The 24,418-nt window shown below is 48.3% G+C and overlaps 1 protein-coding gene across 7 annotated transcripts in view; it reads right to left on the reverse strand.

The window, feature by feature from the left end:
* Positions 1–24,418, reverse strand: part of KIAA0319 (KIAA0319 ortholog) — an 89,573-nt gene that overhangs the window by 34,382 nt on the left and 30,773 nt on the right. For 5 of the 7 annotated variants that reach the window (XM_059399556.1, XM_059399558.1, XM_059399554.1 and 2 more), the window contains 7 exons: positions 17,098–17,257; positions 11,915–12,831; positions 8,137–8,329; positions 5,361–5,459; positions 4,123–4,220; positions 2,974–3,061; positions 1,369–1,461 (listed from right to left, as the gene is read on the reverse strand). In XM_059399556.1, the coding sequence (XP_059255539.1) occupies positions 1,369–1,461; positions 2,974–3,061; positions 4,123–4,220; positions 5,361–5,459; positions 8,137–8,329; positions 11,915–12,831; positions 17,098–17,152 (1,543 nt within the window). In that variant the 5' untranslated portion in view covers positions 17,153–17,257. Of the gene's footprint in view, positions 1–1,368; positions 1,462–2,973; positions 3,062–4,122; positions 4,221–5,360; positions 5,460–8,136; positions 8,330–11,914; positions 12,832–17,097; positions 17,258–22,958; positions 23,077–24,418 lie in introns of all 7 variants that reach the window. The other 2 variants (XM_059399557.1, XM_059399559.1) reach the window with 2 other exon arrangements.

Consider the following 24,418-nt stretch of genomic DNA (forward strand, 5'->3'; position numbering starts at 1 on the left):
ACAGTGCCAGGCGCTCTTGCTTTTTTAAGGAGTCAAGCAGATGTCCCACACTGAAATGCTACTTCTACCCATCTCAACAACGCATGTGATAACTTTCTAGCATTTTCCAAAGATATCTGAACTGACAGACTGATAAAGAATTAAGAGATGTGGGGTGCCTGGGTGGCACAGTGGGTAAAGCCTCTGCCCTTGGCTCAGGTCATGATCTCAGGGTCCTGGGATTGAGTCCTGCATCAGGCTCTCTGCTCAGCAGGGAGCCTGCTTCCCCCTCTCTCTCTACCTGCCTGCTTGTGATCTCTGTCTGTCAAACAGATAAATAAAATCTCTAAGAAAAAAAGGAATTAAGAGATGCTTACATATAAATATAATACACCTTTCCTACCGACATCATTAAAGTGTAAATCCACAGAAAAGGAATATCCACAAGAAAACTTCCCATTTCGGCTTTAGGAGAGAGCAAAAAAGGAGTGTTACACAGAGTCACAGAGACAGAGCTGGAAGGGAGTCAGCTGCATCTAACTCAGTTAAAGAACAAACTAGTTCAAGTGACAGATTAATCATCACAGTTTCCTGTACCTAAACCGTCCAGCATTAGAGAAATCAAAACATGCTACATTTCCTCATGTAAATATTTTCATCTAAACTATGCTTTGTTTCCATGCTGTCAGGAGGCTCTTTATATCTGAATGGGCGCAGATGATCACGTCAGTGTGACTTCTGTGTGTCTGCAGACTGAGAAGTGGAGCAGCCCCAGCAGTGGACAGGTACCTTTCTCCCACTGACCAATGCAACTACTCTGCATGCCACAGGGTGTGGTAGTAGCTTTGTGGTTAAATGTACATGACTGCAAAGACCAGGTACACTGAGATTGAACATTTCTTGTGATACACGGTCATAGATCTGCATCTGTCTATACTAACATACTGTCAAACACAGGGAGTGTTTTCATCCACTCTCATGTGCATGGACGCCCAGAGTCAGACGCAGCCCCTCGCACACAGAGGAGAAGGAATGATGTCCGACTGAAGGAACAAGCACTGCCCACCCTAGACGAAGGCAACCATTCTTCTGTTTAAGTGATTTTCCCGTTGTTCATCACATATACCTCATTAAAAGGAGATTCTCTAAGAATTGCTTTACTTCCAGATCAACAGCTAGGCCCTGAAGAAGTCTCCATGGATGGCTGGGACACTGCTGACTGCAAGGTGAGCACGGGGCAGGGGCTGTGACGAAGGGGCCCAAGGGCTGTGAGCCACACGCCCAATGACAGAGACGCCCCTGCGTCCGCACGGGTGTGTGAGCCCTCCCAGCACCATGAAACCTTGCAGCATGCAGGGCAGAGAAGCCCTGAGTGTCACAGATACCCACGGCTGCCATCAATGAAGGCTGACGTCAGAGGCAGGGTGAGTGCTTGCGTCTGGGGAGACACCACCGCGGTAGGGGGCAGGTTGACTCTTCTGGCTGTGTGGGAGAGAAAAGGACACTGACTGAGCACAGATCATAACCCTGTTAAATCATCTGCGTTTTAGAAGTTGGTTATAGGGGCACCTGGGTGGCTCAGTGGGTTAAGCCTCTGCCTTGGCTCAAGTCATGATCTCAGGGTCCTGGGATCAAGCCCCGCATGGGACGATCTGCTCAGCAGGGAGCCTGATACCCCCCTCCCCCCTGCCTCTCTGCCTACTTGTGATCTTGCTCTCTTTGTCAAATAAATAAAATCTTTTAAAAAATAAATAAAATAAAATAAATAGCAGTTGGTTTTAAACATCCTGTAAGAAGGTTTGTCCTGGGGCGCCTGGGTGGCTCAGTCGCGTAAACATCTGCCTTAGGTTCGGGTCATGATCCCGGGGTCCCAGGATCGAGTCTGCATGGGGCTTCCCATTCCGCAAGGAGTCTGCTCCTCCCTCTGCCCAGTCTCTCTTGCGCTTTCACTCTCTCTCTCTCAAATAAATAAAATCTTTGTTTTCTATTTTATCTTATTTTATTGTACTTATTTGTCAGAGTGAGCACACACAGAGGGAAGGGGTTAGGGGAGAGGAACAAACAGACTCCTTGCTGAGCAGGGAGCCTGATGTGGAACTCGATCCCAGGACCCTGGGACCAAGACCTGAGCTGAAGGCAGACGCTTAACCGACTAAGCCATACAGGCGTCCCAATAAATAAAATCTTAAAAAAAAAAGAAGAAGAAAGAAAAAGGCATTTATCCTACAGACCTCAACTGTGGAGATTATTTCCCAAAGTTCTGGAACCTTCCTGTTAAGTTTTAGGGGCTTGTCTGAAAATTTACATTTCCGCAGGCAAGCGCAGGCTCGGGGCTGTGGGTATTAATAACGCAGGTGCCATCACAGACCATGAGTGGTAGCTGTAGGCAAGGAGTGGAGTACGGTTCCAGCTCCTGCAGCCGTCACCTGGGGCTTAACTCTTCGACCGAAGGTCCCCCCACCCCACCCCAAAACCGCGCTCCGCCCGAGAAAGTGCTCAGGCGGAATGTGCAAAGCCCGAGGGCTGGCTGGGAGACAGAGCAGGCAGAGCGTGGGCCTCCTCGGGTGTGCAGGCTGTGCCCACCCGGACTAAGGGCCCCTGTGTCTAGTTCATACAAATGCGCTGCCCTGTGGGCGGGCCACGGCCTGAGTGCTCACTGCCCCGGGGCGGGGGGGGGGGTGCTCAGCTGACGGAGTCTGAAAGCCGCACCACACCCCTGCGGAAGGCAAGGCTGGGTCACGGGGAAGGGAAACAGAGGCAGCCGCAGAGAAGGCAAAGGGCCCGCAGATCGCTACCCTCAGGCCAGCGGTAACCTGGCAACCTGGACCAGCAGGGTTAAGCAAGGACTAAGAATGACACAGAACTCAGAAAGGAAAACAAAAGAGCAAAGGAGAAGCCAAATATAAGAATTGGAAATAGATTGCGAAGTTATTCGGGCACCCGGAATGGAGACGAAGCCGCACAACACGAGGCCATCCTCTGCCGCAGGCTTACCTGGCTTAACGGTGACATTGACAAATCCTTCTCCAAAGGCACTGTCACTAGAAACTGCTACTTTGAAGGCATAAAGTCCTGCCGACAGCTGCAACACACAGAAAGTGACGCAGGTGAACACGCGAAAGACAGGACAGGTCCGTGGCCTAGGAAGTCCGAACACCTCGCAGCAGCCATTGTCCCGGCGCTGAGCAGAGCGCAGGGGCTGGGGTGCGTCCCCTCGGGGCCGTGCACACACTGCCCCCGGCTCGAAGATCACCCAGAAAGGCCCGCGGCCTCGTCACAGTCGCTCAGGGGCCAGAGGAGCCGAGGGCAACAGCTGGTGAACTCGTGTGCTTGGCAGTCAGTGGTCTGGGTGCCACACTCGGGGCAGCCAGGCTCCGTGACGCGGGGAGAGGGGAGCTCCCGCTGCCCCCACCGCTGTGTGGCCTCGGGAACAGAGAAGAGATAATCATCAGGTGGGAAACCAGACCCCGGCAGCTCAGTCAGTTTATTCAACCTCCTGGGCCAGGAGGGGGCGGGTTTCTTCAGGGAGGGGCTGACCTCCTGGAGCAGCATCTCACAGGGAGTTCGTGAGCTGGGATGGGATCACTGGCAGCTCAGAAATGTGCCTGCTTGGGAAGCAGAGAAAACCGGAATGTCTCCACCACTGCAAAGAACAGGGCTGGGGCATCTGAGGGGCTCAGTCAGAGAAGCGTCTGCCTTCAGCTCACGTCACGATCTCAGGGTTCTGGGATGCTCCCTGCTCAGTGGGGAGTCTCCTTCTCCCTCTCCCTTTGCCCCTCCCCTCTGCTCACGCGCTCTCTCTTGCTCTCTCTGATAAATAAATAAAAATCTTTGAAATTTAAAAAAAGAAAGAGAGAGAGAACTAGAGAGAATGGGACTTGGAAGGCAGCCTTTGCAGCCTCACCCGAGACCCCTGGGCACACCTGGCCGCTTTTCTCCAAGCCGATACCCAAGTCACTCAAGTCAACTCCAGCTAGCTGGAAATCTCCTGTCCTCCTCTTGCTCTGTCTACACGGTTGGAACTTCATTCATTTATCACCTTCTTCTGACCTTAGTCCTAAAACAGATTTCAGGTTCGACAGCTAAAGCGGTAACAGAGTTCTCTGGGGGGACCTCAGGGACAACCAGTGTCCAGTTACTCACGTGAGAGAGATTAAGAGTTTGCGTGTGTCTGTCTTTTATTTCATCTTGGTAGTCTCCAGGGTGGCTTACTAAACTCCATTCATAGCTGTAGGTGGTTTCTGAGAGCGAAAAAAGAAATAAGAGTAGTCACAGATTCGGAAAGGTCGCTGTAGGCCATCTGGAGGGAAAAGGCGGGCAGCCCCGACTCCGGCAGGAGGGGAACCGAGACTCTGAACGCGGCCGTCCGCGCTCATCCCGGTAAGGGAGAGCAAGGCTTCCTATCCTTTTAAGGTAAAATTCCTGTTTCATTAGAAGAACATACAGCTAATGGAAAACTCATGAAATGCAGGAAGTGAAAAAAAGAAAATCGTGTCCCCGATCTCACACGCAGCATTTGACAGCTTTCCTTTCAGGGTGACTGTCTACACGGACACTTCCACACAGTGTAACCCACTGTACTTCTCCTCCTTTTAATGAAAGGCAAGGAGATCTCCATTTGTAGCGTCTGTTGCGGGGGTTTAAGGACACGAACACAGACTAAGCCTCCTGCATGAAGATGGAGCTGTCTCCCCACGACACTAGCAGTTCAGGGGGGAAGGGCCTCAGCCAACGGCTTTCAAGGCAAATGCCAAATGCCACCTCTGCGCTGAGGCCGCCCATATGTGACTGGGGGGACGCGAAGGAACAAGGCTGGATGAGAAGCGTTCAACACGACAAGAGCGAACATACCCTAAGAAAGAATACCTCGGATGGGTCAGGGCACAGCACCCATGTTTGCTGAAGGGGAGAGCGTTGCTCAAGCTGAAGAAAGGGCATTTTGAGCAACGTGTTTTGTAGAGCTGCGTGGGGTGTCCTGAGAACCTCAGAGCCCCGTGGGCAGCGCTGTCCCATCTGTCAGCAGAGCTCCGGGCACACTGCCCGTCTCCTCACGGTGCAATCTTCCCAGCTGCAGGGGATCACCGCAGGTCACACTCCGGGACGGGGACACCCCTCCTGCTCTAACACGCCCCTTGCCTCGCATCCTCAGCAACGTGTGACTTTGCGTCCTGACCGACGAAGGCTCGTTCCTGGGGTCCGTTCCCACGTTTCCCCCCCACTTGCAGCTCCTTCCGTAGGGTCGAGTGCTTATGAGCACCGAAGCCTCGTCCGCACCCTCTGGCCCTTGGTGGCGACCTCTTGCCGCGCTGCTGTGAGTAACCCTCGAAGATGGGCGGAGGCTGCCCCGGCTCCGCTGTCACCGAGGGGAGGCAAGCTCTCACCTGCAGGCGGCGCGGGCACGACAGAAGCCTTCAGGTCCACCTCGTGCTCCGGCAAAGTCACGATTCGATTCTCGCCAGCCCACACCGAGAGTTCTTTCACTGCAAGTTGATTGGAAAGAGTACAGTCCTTTACACACAATAATGATGTTATATTACCTCCCGACGACAGATGTGTCACTTATTTACTCATTTTTTTAAGATTTTATTTATTCACGAGAGACAGCGAGGAGAGGCAGAGGGAGCAGCAGCTCCCCACTGAGCAGGCAGCCTGACCTGGGGCTCAATCCCAGAACACAGAACACTGAGATCATTTCCTGAGCTGAAGATAGATGCTTAACTAACTAAGCCACCCAGGTGCCCCTAGATTTTTTTTTAGATAAGATAAACAGAACATATTTTTGTAATCGTTCTCTCTCTGATTTTATCTAAGACATATCCTTCCTCTGGCTAGTCACCATACCATGACCTATATTCCATCGCAGGCCAGATTTTGTCAATTTTCATTCACCCACGGGCACTGACATGGTGAAGAAAGTATGATTTAGGTTGACTGAGCACAGTGCTGGGAAACAAGGGTCCTGTGTGGGTTGACTCTCTTTTCTCACTTACCGTCAGCACTTCTTGACTCCCTGGTATGTGCTATTTTTATTTAAAAACTGAGTGTAATCGTGTTTCTCTATCATAAGTCACACGCTGTTCATTTCTGACAGTGGCCTCGTGAATTACCACTGACACCTTTGCTTCTGGAAGCTTTCCAAGAGAAAACCCAGTCAGCCTCCATAAAAAGGTGATTCTAGCTCAGGCCATGGGCCATTCATGCTCGTCCAAAGCACTTACCATGAAAACAGCCCTCAGGACCACATTCATTCTCCTTCCCTAGAAGCAGCAGGACACTGCTATGTTCAGTTGGCTTCAGTCTCGCTTATGAAATGCAGTTGAGACATGTCAAGACATTACCCAGAGAAAAGCAGAGTTTTGCTTTGGTTTCTTCTGTTTTTTAAGCGGAGTGCTCAAGACGTCCCAGCTCCTTGGAGATGCTGGGGAGCCAGGTGGCTCGCTTAAGCCTGCTCCTGTTCTCACAGTCGGTACCCTGTCCTTCCAGTACCTTCCTAGGCCAGCGGCAGGGGCCTCCTGGGTGTCTCGGGCTCCTTTCTCCCAACTCTTTGCCTTGAAATTCAGCAACTGTGGACCCAGAGGGGACACTGGTCCAACCTATCATTTTACAAGCCCTATAAAGGTCAAGTAATTGCTCAAAGTTATACAAATAGTTAACAATAAGAGATCCACCACTAATTAATTTAAATGTATTTATTTCAACAAACACACATACCAGATTACACTGTGCCAAGCTCGGCTCCAAGGACTTTAAAATGATCACTTCTTCTGAGCTTGTAACACCTCCCTGAACAGGTCCTATGAGAACCCAAGGATCCTACTTCCCAGGCTGGTTTCCTTCTCCCTAATCACCACACAGCCTCTCTTCTGCTATTCCCTTTCTCTGTACCCTAGCTCAGGATCAAAGTAAATCAACACGGCAGAGAGGGTCATCCCCACAGAACGGCTTGGGAAGCAGGTCTCCAGCATCGCCTTCGTTAGTAACTCTAACGGGAGCTCCACAGTGCTGCCCATGGTCTCTGCGAGCCCCGGCTCTTTCATGACACCTTCCTACATGGAAATCTTGCTCCTTCCCTCAGCCCATGCCCTCCTCCTCATGTCCGGCCTCTCTGGCAAGACCACTCAGCCAGCTCAGCAGACTCCTTCTGGCACTCCGGCTCCTGATGTAATGACGTCTTCCAAGTTCCTGCCCAGGCCTCTCTCGAGCTCTCCCACCACCATGCCCGGAAGGTCCCACGTGTGCCCTAAGCCTTCAGTCATCACCCCTGTGCTGATGACGCCTGGTCTTCCATCTTCAGCCCGCTGCTCATCTAGCTTCCGCTCCCACACACTCCCTGATCTCAGAGTCCTGGGGTCCGGCCAGTGAGCCCCTCACCAAATCCTAGTGATTCCAGCCCCATGAGAGCTCTTCGGGCTGCTTTTTTCTCCCTGTCCTTGTGACCACTCCCCCCCACCCCCGGTCCTAATGGATCTTCTTGTCTCCAATCAACTCCATGTTATTTTCTTGAAAACAAATCTTATTATTTCATTTTCCTGCTTAAACTCATTCAGAGATTGCCCACACTTACCCGATAAAGCATAAATTCCTTAGTACACATTACAGGTCTTTCCAAGTCTTACCCCGCTCACCACTCGGGATGCACACTGTGCCCTTCCCTCTCACTCACACGCCCAGCTCCAGCCAGACTGACCTCCTGACAGCGCTCCCAAAAATGTTCCAGTGCCCCGCGCTCGGTGGGTTCCCACCCACTAGAACCATCATTATTGCTTTAACACATCGCTGCCCTGTCCCAAACACCATGCCAACCCCATGTCAGCTGGCTTGTTCTATCCAGCGTCACTGCCTCTGGAAAGGCTTTCCCGGCCCTTCTGGAAGGTCAGGCGGGGCGTCTCCCTCCGCCCCCATCACACCTGACACAGCACTTACCACAGGATGTGAAAACCAGCTATTCGCCTGTCACTCGCATTTGCTGCCTTACAGATCACTGAGGGAAAAGACAAAGTTCGTGTTTTCGTGGCTGGTGTGGAGCACTGTTTCTAGCACAGGAGACAGGCTTGTCGACGCGCTGGGAGGGAACGCGCGAACCTTAACTGTCGCCCTAGTGTAATTCAACAGCATGGTTTGCTACTTTTCTTCCAGCTGTATTGTTCCCACAGTTACCTGTCTGGGGAGCAGGGGTCGGAGATGCAGGTTGCTCTGACGGGGAGGGCTCAGCAGGGGTGAGGCTAGCGGGACGGGTTGGGGCGCCATGATCCGGGCTCCTTGTGGGGACTGTGAGAAGTGGGCTCTCCTCTGTGGAGGCTGGGCTGAACTCCAGTCTGGCTGGAGAAGGATGACGGGAAGGCATTAGAACCTAGGAGATGAATCACAAAGACAAACTGTTAAGAAAGAAAGAAAAAACAAAAACAAAAACAAAATAATAAAATGGTTGACCTCGTTGAGCAACACAATGTCACGGACCTTTTATATAAATGGTTTTCAAAATACCATGTCTACTATCACAGAATGTTAGAACTCTAGACCATCTCTGTCTTTTTTAAAAAAAGATTAATTTATGAGACAGAACAAGTGTATGTGCATGTGTGTGTGCATGGGGGTGGGGAGAAGAGAAAGAATCTCTAGTAGATTCCCCACTGAGTGCAGAGCCTGACACAGGGCTCGATCTCGGGACCCTGAGATCATGACCTGAGCTGAAACCAAGAGGTGGATGCTTAACTGACTGAGCCCCCCAGGCATCCCTAGACCAACTCCTTCAAATATTCTCTCTGCTATCTATTTTAAAAAATGTAAGAAAACTGTGGGGTAGACAGTTATTACAAGTGAATATACACAGGCAATCACTCGAGATGAAAGAGAGAAAATAACTGTGGTGGGCTTCTAAACTAGGCAGTAAGGCAAAAACTGAAGGCAATCTGGTAATTCAACAACCAGGCTTCTAGAGTAAATAATCTCTATTTGTACCCTCTATTGTGTATAAACTGTAACTGGAAGTTATAGTTCTAGTTAGCCAACTTAGAAGGTTTTTTTTTAAAGATTTATTTAATTATTTGAGTGGGGGAGGGACAGCGGGAGAGGGAGAGAAGCAGATTCCACTAAGCATAGAGCCTGATGCGGGGCTCAATCCCACAACCCAACATCATGACCTGAGCTGAAACCAAGTGTCAGACACTTAACTGACTAAGCCACCCAGGCACCCCAGCTAACTTAGAGTTTTTAAATTATATACGATGTGCCTGAGAGGAAAGTTTCATCATAGGATAATAAAATGCTTCTGAGCTGCATCTGTCAGGGACCACAGGGCTAAGGAAGTGGAAGTCAGGCTAGGAACGCATGAGACCCAGGGGGGAAGGTGTGACGAGAAGTCACAGAGAGCAGAGCTCTAAGTCCGAGGTGCACCAGGGAAGGGGCCAGTGGTGTCCACGGAAATCGCACGCTGGTGACCCTGCTGCAGCTGAGGGACGTGCGGACCCAGCACACCTCCTGTGACTGGACACCTGGTCACTGGCGTCACTGCGAATATTCACTGGTTACCAGACACCGTGGCTCCTAAAGCGCCAGGTAGGACCAGACAACTGGTAAAACCGTCCACAGCAAATTCCGGGAACAACGGAACCCTGAGTAAGGTAGGAGGGCCCACAGTGACCCCCCAACCCCCAGCTGAATAGACAGGTTCCAAGGCGACCCACCCAGAAACATCCATAAGGCCAGGTAACCAGCAGGCTACGAACACATGAACACGGGTACCAGAAAGGGAAAATTGCATCCGTCCCCACACCTCCCCATGCCCTCCCCACCCTCCCCCGTAGCTACAGCCCCTGCACTGGCTCTTGGCAGACCGCACTGCTTGGCTGCCCTGCCCCCTGCTCCCCTGCAGGGCATTCAGTAAACATCCACCCCCTCTGCTCTGCTCGTGTGACTTCGTCCCTGCCCAGGCCCCGGCCTCCAACGGACCAGCCTGCTCCACTTTGGTGGCCCCCCCATCCAATCGGGAGACCCCACAGCCTCTGTAAAGATAAACCAGTTCTGTTTAGTTTTAGAGAGTCCTGAAAAATTACCACCAACTTGAAATAAAGAACGGAGTCCGCAGACAGTGGAGGGAAACATTAAGGTACCTCTCGAAGGGTTCACAGCCACCACCAGGTCATGGCTGAGGGGACAAGTCCACTCCTGCCTCCAGTGCAGACCACTTCCTTCCTGCTCATGGCGCCTCCCTAGGCTGGAAGACCTCGCCAGTTCCTCACGCACTCCTGGGCCGTCTCCGTGACCTCCACACAGAGCTCCTGACTAGGCCAACAGCACGCAGGTCCTCCTTGACGTATGCCACCCAAAGAAAACGGATTCTCCGTGGAAGCAGTGGGTACCCCCACCCCCCATTTCGATTTCGGCCTTCGGCTTATAGCCTGGCCCCAACACCAAGAGTCTCAAATGCCCCATTTCTTTTTTCTATTCTTAATTACTTACTTTTTAAAAAGATTTTATTTATTTGACACAGATCACAAACAGGCAGAAAGGCAGGCAGAGACAGAGAGGGAAGCAGGCTCCCCACCGAGGGGAGCCCGAGATTGAGCCCACAAGGGGCTCAATCCCAGGACCCCGAGATCATGACCTGAGCCGAAGGCAGAGGCTTTAACCCACTGAGGCACCCAGGGGCCCCTCTTAATTACTTTCTAAACAACTTCTTGTGCAGGTGTCTGTCTGATCTTGCCTACTTAAAAACAAAACTGCAGGAAATATCATTTATCCTCTACAAATTTAATCTGCATTTGTTTCAAAGTTCTTGAATATGTTCTATTTGGTCACACTATTTTAGGAATAATGCTGCTACGTGTCCTTGTATGCACAAATGTTTTCAATCCTATTGCGTAAAGACTTAGAGGTTGAATGGCTGGGTCATACGGTGACTCTAGGTTTATCTTTTTTTTTTTTTTTTAAGGTTTTTGTTTTGTTTTGTTTTGTTTTAGAGACAGAGAGAGCGGATGGGCCAGCAGAGGCTGAGCAAGGTGGAGGGAGACGGAATCAGAATCCTAAGCAGAATCCAGGCTCAGCATAGGGCCTCTGGTGGGGCTTGATCTTACTACCTTGAGATCAGGATATTCAGCCAACTGAGCTGCCTGGGTGCCCCATTAAGTTTATCTTCCTGAAGAACTGCTGGATGACTTCCCAAGGGCCTGTACCATTTTATTCTCCCAGCAGTGCCTGAGTGTTCTCATTTCTCCATCCTTACTAATACTTGTTCTTTTTCTTTTAAATTCTAGCTACCCAGGGGAAGGGGTATCTCACTGTGGCTCTAATTTGCATTTTCCTAAAGATCAATGATGTTAAGGTAATTAAATAAGGAAGCCATTCTACTGAAGACAAGGAGAGATGTTGGAGGTGGGGGGCAAGGTAGGGATCTAAATTCAGTTTTTGTACCAGAATATCCAGTTGTCCTAGTACTGTTTGTTGAAAAGACTATTCTTTACCCCATGGAATTTTCTGGGGACCTTTATTTAATACAATTGTGTTATTTTAAATATTTTTTTGGTGAGAGAAATCTTTGTTTTTGTCATTAATTCCAAACTTCCTACTTTAGGAGAATAAAATTATATTTCTTATGCTGCAGATCTAATGTTTATCAACACTAATTCAAGGATTATTTACAACTCCTTTCAGTTCAAAAAAACTTAATTAGAATGTAGGGCAAAATTTGTATTTCAGTGTAAAATAAACTACTGTCTATAGGTTCTCCCAGTTCTCTGGTTCTAGACTTTCTTGTATTTGAGCTATTGTTCAACTTTACCATTTGCAGGTAACTGATAATACTGCAAAAGGACTGCAGAGGAACAAGATGCGTCTGGCTCCCAGAGGCCCGGAGGGCTACATTCTGATGCGTCCAGCCCCCAGCCTCCCGCCCGCACAGCCCCTCCACGCACAGCCCACCCTGAGCTACCCGGCCCACCTCTTCCCCAGAGTCACTGCTGGGTGCATCCTGGAGCTGAACAGTCTCCTTTCCCAAGGCCTCTCTGGAAGGTGGATCTGTCACCCAGGACGGCGACGTCCTGCTCTCTGAGGACCGTTTTGGGGCTGGGGTCCGTGCTGACCCATTCAGCGGATGGAGCACAGGATCCTCCTGCTCCTCGGCGGCCCTGGGCAGGCCGTCTCCAGCAGAGGGGCCGCTGGGGAACGGGCCCCAGTCGGTGTACTCAGCACTGCCTCTGCGCTCCTGCTGGCTGAGGGGCTGGAAGGGGTCCTGCTCAGGATCCCTGTAGTCATTGGAATACTCCATCTCCTCCTCTGGGCCCCACTCAGGGACCTCCTGCTCCTCGGTGACCCAGGGCAGGTTGTCTCCAGCGAAGGGGCCGCCCGGGAACAGGCCCCAGTTGGTGTACTCGGCACTGCCTCCGGGCTCCTGCTTGCTGAGGGGCTGGAAGGGGTCTAGCTCAGGGTCCCTGTAGTCATCGGGGTACTCCGACGCCCTTCTCAGGCGGAGAGCGGGGCCCAGAGGAGACAAGTCCTTTCTGAGACCCTTAGGCGAGTCCCCCCAGAGTCCCGAGGGGGACCTCCTGCGGAGCACCATCTCCCTGTAGCGGAGCAGCCTCGAGGGCCCGCGGGCCGGCCTGTGCACGAAGGTGAGGTAGGACCGGACGGAGCCCACCTCCCCGGGCTCGCAGCTCTCGGGGCGCGGGCAGCTCACCAGGTAGCAGCGGCCCTCAAACCACCAGGCCAGGTCACAGCGGGCCAGGTCACAGCACGCAGCCGTGCAGTCCGCCACGGGGCTGCTCTGAGGCACCCACGCGATTCGGGTAGCTTCCAGGGTTGGTGAAATGACGGCATTGGCGAATGTCCTCCCCTTGCTGCACGGGCCACAGGCACAACCTGCAAAGGACACAGTCTCTGATGAGGAAAGGAGCCAAGTCGTGTCTGGCCAGCCCATAAACAACCAGCATTTCCAGCAGAAATTCCCCTGCCGTACCTCACAGTCCCCCCATTGCCACACCCATCCACACGTCCTCCTGTCCCTACCCCCCACTCCGCACCTGTCCTGGCGCTTGCCCACCTGCCCACTGGATGCTCCATCCTTTCTCTCCATGTTCTCTCACGGGGGCCCAGAAGCATCCTTTGCCATCTGTGTACTGCTCTTCTATTATTTACAATATTTTGCTCCTCACCCAAAATTCAGTTATAAAGGTTTACTTTAGGGATATCACATTATTGCTGCTGTTAAACTGATTTCTTTAAAGGATTTTATTTCTTTATTTGACAGAGAGAGACACAGCGAGAGAGGGAGTACAAGCAGGGGGAGTGGGAGAGGCAGAAGCAGGCTTCCCGCTGAGCAGGGAGCCCACCCCACGTGGGGCTCGATCCCAGGACTCTGGGATCATGACCAGAGCCAAAGCCAGGTGCTTAATGACTGAGCCACCCAGATGTCCCTGATTCTTCTTTTTTTTTTAATCTCACAGGTTATTCTGATGATAGCTCAACTGACAGGGAAATATCAAAGGAGAGGAAAAACTTGTCCTCAGCACAGGTCTGTAACAACTAGTCTTTTGGTTTTCTTTTTTTTCCTCCCCCTCTAGAATTTTTAAATAATTATTATTTTTTATTATGTTAGTCACCATATAGTACATATTAGTACATTGATGTGTTCCATGATTCATTATTTATGTATAACACCCAGTGCTCCATGCAATACCTGCCCTCCTTAATACCCATCACTGGGTTTTCCTTTAAAGATTTTTATTTAGCAGAGAGAGGAAGAGAGAGAGCACAAGCAGGAGGAGCAGCAGAGGGAGACAAAGAAGTGGGGCTCAATCCCAGGACCCTGAGACCAGGATCATGACCTGAGCTGAAAACAGCTGCTTAACCAACTGAGCCACCCAGGCACCTCTGCAGCAACTAGCTCTAATCAGATCCTAAATAGCTATAAATATTTCCAGTTAGCAAACTGGGCAGGTGTGAGGGCAACGCTATCCCCCACCCCCAGCTGTGTTCTGCAAATGCAGTGGTGCAGGCCCATGAGACGCAGTGACAGCAAGTGGCACTTTAAGAACCTTCTGCTGCAGTCCCTCATTCTCCGAAAGCCAAAGGCAAAGTTACTTTTATTCTTTGTTGGTAGAGGTCTCTTTACTTGTGAGGGCTCGTCACTGACCATTTTTTAAACTACTGTTACTTTCCTCATAGTGACAATCAGAGAGAGCTTCTAACTGGAGGGAAGAGAAATGGAGTCCCTTTTATTTTTACCTGTGTACACATGAGCATCATTATACACTTTTAAGAATTGTTCAGTGTCAAACACTGACTCTATAGGAAAGTCTAATCGGTCCAATTTAAGAGGAATTAGATGTAATAGATATGTATCTTTCCAAACGAATAAGCTAGCAACAAACTATTTTAATTCAACTGGAAGGATATTTTCTCGAATGCAAATCTATTTAGTAGTTTCAGCCTTTTATTTTCTAACAAAAAGCTTAATTTCAGATCTAGAGAGGGAAAAAAGACCTCCAGCTGAACATAAAAAACATCTCTAATGAAAACCAAGTGATGAAGGGTATACAGCAGATAGTTAATCTCTGACTCCCACCTGTACTCTCAAAAATACTGCCTTTATTTGAAAAGATACCACTACATCCCTGAGTGGCCTTTCAATGAAGACCCAAGCTAGAAACTTCTTTCAAACACACATGGTAAGATATGCTTCATTTCCCTGGAAAAATGGTGAGGTCACCTTCTTTTGGACAGTGCGAGCCACAGAAATGGCCTTGTTTCATTTCTGGTGTTGGCCACCAGGCAGCTCAAAACCAACTTATAAAACTGTGTCAGAAACCACTATCCAAAAGGCAGGCTTTGCTCCTAAAGCAAACTGTTCTAGTGGCTACGGAGAACTGGCTTAGAAGAGCTTAAAGCAGTTTTCAATCAGGCGGAAACTGCCATACACTTCTGGGAGAACATAATCCCTTTGTTTTGCAAAAACATCACCTGAATGATCTGTATAGACAGAAGTACCTAACGCAGAGGTCTTAGTGCTCAGTGAAGAAGTCTGAGAGGGTTTCTAACAACTAAACCATGCTTCTGTCGGGCCAAGTGGCCATAATTACTTCAGACTCTCTCAGACTCACTCCACGAAAGCTCTTGAAGAGACCAGAGAAGACTCACCCATGTTCGTACCCTCCACCATTGTCCCCGCCCAATCTAGGACCATAGTCACTCCATGACTGCTGACAAATCAGTAAAATCACTGGCTAGCGTTTTGTTAAAGGTAGAGCGGATAGAGAGGGAAGACAGGCAAACTGCACATAATGTTACTAATAAAGTAATTCAGGAATTTTATGTGTTATTATTTTTTTATAAGATTATTTATTTATTTATTTGACAGAGAGAGATCACAAGTAGGCAGAGAGGCAGACAGAGAGAGAGGAGGAAGCAGGCTCCCTGCTGAGCAGAGAGCCCGATGCGGGACTCGATCCCAGGACCCTGAGATCATGACCTGAGCCGAAGGCAGAGGCTTAACCCTCTGAGCCACCCAGGCGCCCTCAGGAATTTTAAATTAATGGAAAAATCACAAGAAAAAGGCATAAAGGAATGAAAAAGTGGGGATTTGGGAGGGGGAAAAAAGTGTTCAAATATTAGTAATCTCTGGGGCAATGACAGGGCTTCTCCAGTGGCACGGTTTTCTGAGGGGCCCCTCCATGCGCTACAACAGTGCTTCTAATGGTTTCGTTGCTTCAGACCCCTGAGCCACACCTGCTAGGTGTTCTGGTTCCATAGGTCTGGAGCAGAGGAAACTGCATTTTAACAAAGATCACTCTCAGTGTTAAAAAGAAACAGGCCCCAAATGGAATCACTTATGTTAAGCTCCACTGAGATGACCTATTTGTAACTGCAGATTCTGCCTCTTCCACAAATGCAACTGAAACTCCTCAGTCTGGACCGTGTAGATCCTACACCTGAGGTCATTTGCATGGTAAGACCCTCTGACTTCCCCTGAGGGAAAGTGACCTTGCCTACTTCTCCCTGTAAAATCATTCCATTTTGTACAGCTCCTTCAAGCTCCTTTCTACCTTCTTGACAGAATGCTGCCCAGGTCACGAATCCTTGAATAAAGCTAATTAGATCTTTAAATTTACTCAGTTGAATTTCTGTTTTAACACAGGTTTGCCTCATTATGGCTTCACCACACTTGGATAATCCCCACACATCTCTACTCTCAGTCCTCGGTAAATTCAAAGGGGCCCTAGCTGGCCCGGGGCCCTAGCTGGCCTAGCCAGGACACTGAGCACCAGCACTGCAACTCACCAGTATTTCCTGTCACGGGTATGTCCACACTGAGCAAGCAGAGCAGAACATATGAAAATAAAGATTTATGATAAAAGAGTGTGGTCATTTGCTTTCCAAAAAGATCTACTATGCAATTATTTTAAATAAATATATAGAGTTTTCTTAGTATATACAAACTGTGACTTTATATTTTCAAAAATCTTCATGACAGGTGTGCCTTCATGGCTCAGTGGGTTAAAGCCTCTGCCATCAGCTAGGTCATGAGCCCAGGGTCCTGGGATCGGGCCCCACATCAGGCTCTCTGCTCAATGGGAGGCCTGCTTCCTCTTCTCTTTCTGCCTGCCTCTCTGCCTACTTGTGGTTTCCCTCTGTCAAATAAATAAATAAAGTCTTTAAAAAAAAAAAATCATCATGATAATAAAAAACAATTTAAATTCCCATTTCCAGAAAACCACTGGTGCATGAGGTTGGCCTTTATGCCTTTTACATGTAAAATAATCCTGTTGGGAAGCAAACACATAGCACCTTCATTTCAGATTGATCTGAGTTGTTTCGTTGTTTATTACTTTCTGAAGAGTCATCCGTCTTACTTAATACGCAGTGTTCATTACATCATGTGTCTTCCTTCATGAACATCCTCCAGTTACTCCATCCCACCACCCCCAAATCCCTCCAGCAACCCTCAATTTGTTTCCTATGATTAAGAGTCTCTTATGGTTTGTCTCTTTCTCTGATTTCATCTTACTTTATTCCTCTTTCCCTTCCCCTAGGTTCATCCCCTAGGTTTTGTTTCTGATCTGAGTTGTTTAAGCCAAAGACAGGAAGCTCATGTGAAATGCTAGGGTCTCCAGGATGACGGTTTCCTACCTGCAACAGCGGCCAGCAGCAGTAAAGAGGAGAGCACACTAGTGGGGAGTGCCATTCCGTCTCACACAGTGGATGGAGTCCAGCTTCCAAGAAGACCCTGGGAGGCCTCTGGTGCAGGCTTCCTTTGATGTTTCTTAGGAACCAGATTTGAACTCAGGAACTTCAAAGGAAAATCAGAAAGCAGACAGGAAGAAGAATAAGTAAATGAGAAAAAAAGAAAGAGAATAGGTAAATGAGGAAACACGCAAGATAATTTCTATGACTTATCCATCTCACTGGGAAGCCTGTCCTGTTAACACCGCAAGGTCACATTCCAGGGCACCTGGGTGGCTCAGAGGGTTAAGCCTCTGCCTTCGGCTCAGGTCATGATCTCAGGGTCCTGGGATCGAGTCCCACATTGGGCTCTCTGCTCAGCAGGGAGCCTGCTTCCTCCTCTCTCTCTCTCTGCCTGCCTCTCTACCTGCTTGTGATCTCTGTCTGTCAAATAAATAAATAAAATCTTAAAAAAAAAAAAAAAACAAACACCGCAGGGTCACATTCCAGGCAAACCGTCCACTCTAAGTTTGTACAAACAGAAAGGACACTTCCTGGGATGAGGCAGAGGCTTTCATGTTTTTGTAGGGTCCAAGGGCAGGCAGCCCCAAAATGGGCCACTTGTGCATGAACACTATTTTGAGTTAAAAGCAATCCAAACTCAGCAGACTCAGGAGAAACTCGATCTCCTCTCAACTGCCTACTTGTACCAGGAAGACAGCTATTTTTTTTTTTTTTTAAGATTTACTGATTTATTTGGGAGAGAAAGGGAGCAAACACATGTACACAAACACACGTGTGTGAGCAGGGGAAGGGGCAGAGGGAGAGGGAGAGAACCTCATGCAGACTCCGCAGTGAGCACAGAGCCTGATGTGGGGTTTAACCCTGGGATCATGACCCAAGCTGAAATCAAGGTGCTCAACAACTGAGCCACCAGGCACCCCAGGAAGAGAGTTATTAACAAAGATTCCTCTTCACCTAAGAAACTTCTCTACATTATAGGGCGCCTGTGGTTTCCAAATACCTTCTTTCACTTTCCTGCTACTGGTCTTTCTCCCTTGGTATTCTCCGATCCCTTCCCCTCTTTAGCTCATCATATAAACCTCATACTGCCTGACTGTCTTTGGAATTTCCATGCCTGTGTGGATTCCCCATATGTACACTATTAAATTTGACTTCCTCCTGTTAATCTGCTTCCTGTCAATTTGACTCTTAGTCCAGCTAGAAGGACCTTAAATGGCAGAGGAAATTTTTCATCCCCAACACTTGCTGCCCTTACAAACCCAAACCTATGAAATAAGACGAAATCAATGATAGTACTATATTTTGTCAATTCTACCAGTTACATATTTTCATACTTGTAGTACCCCTGGAATCAGGATGTCTTAAGTTGGCCAAGCACTGGGCAGGAAACAGACGCCAGTGTTTGTGCGTACATATTGATTATGCAGAACTGGTAATCTTGGCTTGGGAGAAAGACAGTATGAAGCACTCTTCTAAGAAATATTGCATCCCCAGTGCTCATGATGATACACAGGCAATGTTGTGTGGGAAAAACTCTGATAGCACTAACCACCTTAACAAATGACTCAGAAGCAGTAGATCAAGATTATAGGGAAATTTAAGAATACATTAATTTATAATCACCTATAGTTCCTTTTTACCAATGTACGAGGATGATTTATTATAAAAATCTGTCCAAATAAATCTGTTTCAATGTGAAGAAACTTTCTGACAAGAAAATGATGTGCTATGGGTAACTGATAGAAATTTTCTTCTTCCCTAGTGGTATTTAAAATAATAAGCCCTCTTATAATCACTACCATCATAGTGTCAAAAAAATGTAGTAATATTGGCACTTTTTGTCTGGCACTTTCTTCAGTGTGATCTTCATAACAACCCAGGCAGTATTATTATCTCTGCTTTAAAAATGATGAGGGATTTCAATGCATGGGTGGCTCAGTCAGTTAAGCTTCTGCTTTTGGCTCAGGTCATGATTCCAGGGTGCTGGGATCGAGCCCTGCAATGGGGTTCTTGCTCAGTGGGGAGCCTGCTTCCTCCTCTGCCTGCTGTTCCCCGTTTGTGTGCTCTCGCACACGTTCTCTCTCTCTGACAAATAAATAAATAAAATCTCTGAAAAAAAATGATGAGGGGTGCCTGGGTAGCTCAGTCAGTTAAGCATCCAACTCTTGATTTTGGCTTAGGTCATGATCTCAGGGTCATGAGATCAAATCCCATGATAAGCTCCATACTGGGCATGGAGTCTGCTTGAGATTTTCTCTCTCCCTCTCTTTCTGCCCTTCCCCCCACCTCCGTCTCTGGGGAGAAAAAAAAAAAAAAGGATGAAATTGAAGCTTAAAAATTTCACTGAGGGGAGCATGGATGGCTCAGTTGGTTAAGAGTCTGAATTCGGCTCAGGTCATGTTCTCAGGGTCCTGGGATTGAGTCCCCTGTCAGGCTCCCTGAGCAGGGAGGCTGCTTATTCCTCTCCCTTTGCCCCTCCCCCCTCCTTTGTGTTCTCTCTGTCTGTCAAATAAATAAGTAAAATCTCAAAAAAAAAAAAAAAAAAAAGTTCACTGATTTGCCCAAGGCTGACAAACCAGTACTAGCGTTACTGGTCATCACTAACTCGGGAAAAATAAGGGTAAGGCCTGCTGTCCTGCTTCCACTGTCCCCTCCCAGGCAATCTCAAGGATGCTGAACAAATAGAAAGCAGAGTTCCTGGCTGAGCTTTCCAACAAGGCTGCTGAACAAACTCAGGTAAACTTACCGCAAGAGAAGCCAGTCAGGAGAGAAAGGTTTGGAAAAGAGAATGGAAGAGGTTTATTTTGGGTGCTGGCAGCAGGTGGAGGTGGCAGGCTTAAGCCTTACCAACTGACCTCTCCACCAGCAGAAGAGATGCCTCTTCACAGGGCGAGAGCTTCAGGGGGTTATTTCCCCCTGAAGGAAGGTGGTGTTTCCAAGAGAGCAGACAGGTGTGGTCATAGACAGGGATGGGCAGATGTTCAGCACATGGTCATGGTGTTCAGCACACGATCATGAGCAGGAAAGGGAATGTGTGGGTGTGGGGTAGGGACTTCTAGGCATTACATCACTTAGAGCTTTTCTGGCCTGGAATGTTCCAGTCACCGCAAAACATCTTTGTCAATGCCTCAGAAATAAGAACAACGGGCCTCAGGTAGAGCATCAGTTAAGGGGTCTTCTCTACTTCAGGTTTTAACTGTTGGGGTGTATGGCTGAGCAAGAGGCTAGTGACACAGGTACTTGCTATTTCGAGTACGTCAAAGGCTTCCGGGAGTAAGCGCACCTGGGTAGAGGTTTCCTCATGAGTGTGTCGGAACCTTGCTGTGGGTGCAGGTTGCTATGTTCTCATCAAGGAGACTGTAGTTGCGCTGAAAACCATTCTTTTCCCACCCACACCTTAGTTCCCTCCCCTTTTACCCACAGACCTGGCCTTTTAGGAGACTACAAGACTCCTTGCTTCCCCCCTTGCACCATCCGTTCTAGAAGCAACCCAGAACATTTAGAAATTTTGGAGCGTAGGAGGAAGGGGGAGGAATAACAAAGAGTGGGACATGCCCCAACCCAGGCTTCCTGGCCATTATTCAGGACCGATGTGGTAATCTAGGGGACAGGAGAGGTTCAAATGACAAAGCTAGAATAAGTCCAAAGTGAGTCTGAGGGAAAACAATCCACGGGTTGGGGGCATGCTGTGTCTCGCCATCACTGGGCACTCTCCCCGAGGGCTGTGGGCAAAGTGAGCCTGTAGAGTGTGAAGGGGAGAACTGGTCATCCCAAAGCATGCCATTTTGACGTGAAGACTATTTTGAGCTAAAGGTCATCAATGCCCAGAAGATTCAGGAAAAGGTCTATACCTCCCCACAACTGCCTACATCTACTTTGTACCTCCCCACAACTGCCTACATCTACTTTGGAAAGGCAGCTGCTTCCAGGAAGAGAGCTATTACTAGAGACAGCTTTTTACCTAAGAAAGTTATCTGTAAAACAGCACAAACTTTGTTTTCCAAACATACTCTTCTTTCCTGTCAATGGCCTTTCTCCACTGCGCATCCCTAAACTGTTCCTCTCTTCCTTAACTCCGGATGTTATATATAAGCCTTAACTACCTGGCTTGCTTTTGGGTCTCACATTCTCATATTTTTGTGGGGCTCCCACGCATATGAAATTAGTTTTTCTCCTGTTGATCTGCCTTGTGTCAATTCGATTATTAGAGCAGCCAAAGAATCTAGGAGGCTAGAAGGAAAATTTTCCTGCTCCTACAGGTATCAGAAGAAGCAACAAAAGAAGAGGGCATGACTGGCTAGGAGACGGGGGATTCCTTATAAGGCTAGCAGGAACTATTTTCTAGGGTCAGGTAGGCTCACTAAAGCTGTTGACCGCGACGGGCATATGTTGGGTATCCCTGACAGATGTTTCCATGAGTGCAGGCTGACTTGGGGTTAGATTTGTGATGGCCTCAGCCTCCATTTGTGGGTCCTTAAAACAAATTTACTTAACCAGATGCACCCGGAAAGGACAAGGAGTCTGCAAACAAAACTGAATACAGCATTCTACGGAAGGAAGGTTTTGGAACTGCCAGAATTTGCTTTTGAGTCTTCATCAGGAAACAACTCAAACCACAAGAATGCTTCCTGTTCGGCTTTGCTGACAAGCTCTGCATCGACCCCTTAGAATAAGTCTGCTGCCCACCCTGCAACCATCACTGGCCCAGGCCCAGGGGAGGCCAACGAGGGCCTCAAAGGGCCTTGTGTTACTGAGATGACATAGACTAAGAAACCAGAAAGGAGTGCGGGTGATCTAAGGACAAGTCAGGAGATGGCTAACACTCCTCCGGGTCACAACAAGAGAGGACCTCAGAACACGGACTTCCAGAAAATGAAGCGGGGAAGGTCAGCATTCAGTAAGAGTCCCATAAGCTTCCCACCGAAGACCCCAGAAGAAGAAAACCCGATCGTGCGAACAACTTGCCACCAGTAACTTCCTTTCTGTCCAGCAAGGAAAGTGTGGTCTGAGATGGCAAGAGGACAGAGAGAAGACTGACCATCTCCCGTCAGCAGTAACTGACCACTCTCTACCCGAAAGGCAAGAGAAGGGCAGCTGGGTCTCCGGGAACAGCATTCAGTCAGCTGCCCAGGATGCTGCCCTAGATGATACCAGTGCTGGCCAGGCAGGTAGAGCTGGTCAAGAATCCCATGGATAAAGGCCAGTCCTCCACCGGACCTTTGGGTACCTTTGGCCAAATTAAGACAAGGCACTGTTCTGGGCAGCACTACTCCAAAGGTTCACCGCCTGGCAAGCAGACGGTGTGCCAAATTTCCAACCCCTCAGCACTTCGGCAGATACACTTGCACAATATACTTTCACAATTACGCGGTACCTGGATGGCAGTCCATTGCCATTTTCTCAGAGCAAGAGGTTCTCAGTAACAAGGCTGTTTCCTAGTCTCAGTACCACAGCTAAGGGGCTCTTTGTTTAGTACATTAATATGAGCAAACAATGGGTCTCCATTTCCTCAACATTAACAGGCACATGGACCAGCTGTTACCAAGTCTTTTCAGCTCTGACACGTTGTAAGTTTTGCATTTTTAAATACATAGGTAGTACGTTGTGGGCTAAGTTATGTTTTGACATATCTTCCCACTTGACCCACAGAACAACCCTCTCTGAACTAGTTCTTACTATCTCCATTTCACACGAAAGGAGACCGAGTTTCAGAGTCGGGCACAGCCCGCCCTGCAGCAGCCCCGGCCACATCTGTGTCCTGCGAAGTAAGCACATTCCTCTCCAGGTTCCTTGACAAGACTCACTGATTTATTCAGTCTCTGAATTGCCAGTTCCCACGCTGACTCCACTTCTGTCTGTGCTCTCTCCTGCTGCTTGCCTTTTGCCACCTTCCCGTTGTTTTATGTCCTCAGTAAAGGATACCTTCCAAAACAATTTCTGTCAAAGGTTAGGTTGTATAGTGATAAAATAGGACTTTTAAAAGAAGGTGTAACAAATTCAAAACATTATAAATAGTACAAACCCACATAACCTTAAAAAAACTCTGGATGGATCAACTTAATACACCTAAAGATCTGAAAGAAATGCCCCTCCCAAGGTGAAAATTGGTGAGAATAATTTTCCTCTTCCTTTCTTAACTATATTTTCTTTCTTTTTCCTAAACCAAACACATCTTACCTTTGCATTCATAAGATACAATTATAATTTTCATTTTTAAGGAAAGCTTAGTATTTCAACATGGTGATTCCAACATGGTAGCTATTTTAAAAGAATAGAATGGATATTTCTTTTTCTTCTTCTTGTCTTTTAAGATTTTATTTTTACTTTTTTCTCACATACATTATTTTTATTATGTTAGTCCCCAAACAGGACATCATTAGTTCTTTTTTAAAAAAAGATTTTATTTATTTATTTGACAGAGATCACAAGTAGGCAGAGCAGCAGGCAGAGAGGGGGGGAAGCAGGCTCTCCACTGAGCAGAGAGCCCAATGCGGAGCTCGATCCCAGGACCCTGAGATCATGACCTGAACCGAACGCAGAGGCTTAACCCACTGAGCCACTCAGGCACCCCAGTACATCATTAGTTCTTGATGTTGTGTTCCATGATTCACCGTTTGCGGATAACGCCCAGTGCTCCACGCCAACTGTGTCCTCCTTAATACCCATCACCGGGCTCATCCATCCTCCCGACCCTCAAAACCCTCAGTTTGAGTCCCAGAGTGCATCGTCTCTCATCGTTCATCTCCCCCTCTGGCTTCCCCCTTCATTTTCCCCTTCCTTCTCCTAATGTCCCCCTTGCTATTCCTTATGCTCCACAAATAAGTGAAACCATATGATAATTGTCTTTCTCTGCTTGACTTATTTCACTCAGTGTAATCCCCTCCAGTTCCATCCGCGTTGATGCAAAGGCTGGGTCTTCATCCTTTCTGATGGCTGAGTAATACTCCAATGTATATATGGACCACATCTCTTCTGTATCCATTCGTCTGTTGAAGGGCATCTCAGCTCCTTCCACAGTTTGGCTATTGTGGACATTGCTGCTATGAACATTGGGGTACATATGGTCCATCTTTTCACTATGTCTGTACCTGGGGTAAATACCAAGTAGTGCAATTGCTGGGTCATAGGGTAGCTCTATTTTTAACTTTTTGAGGAACCTCCACACTGTTTTCCAAAGTGGCTGCACCAACTTGCATTCCCACCAACATGTAAGAGGATTCCCTTTTCTTTTTGTACAAAAGAAATCTCTTCCCTCTCACTGCTT

The sequence above is a fragment of the Mustela nigripes genome, chromosome 5, assembly GCF_022355385.1.
Source record: "Mustela nigripes isolate SB6536 chromosome 5, MUSNIG.SB6536, whole genome shotgun sequence".
Classification (NCBI taxonomy): domain Eukaryota; kingdom Metazoa; phylum Chordata; class Mammalia; order Carnivora; family Mustelidae; genus Mustela; species Mustela nigripes.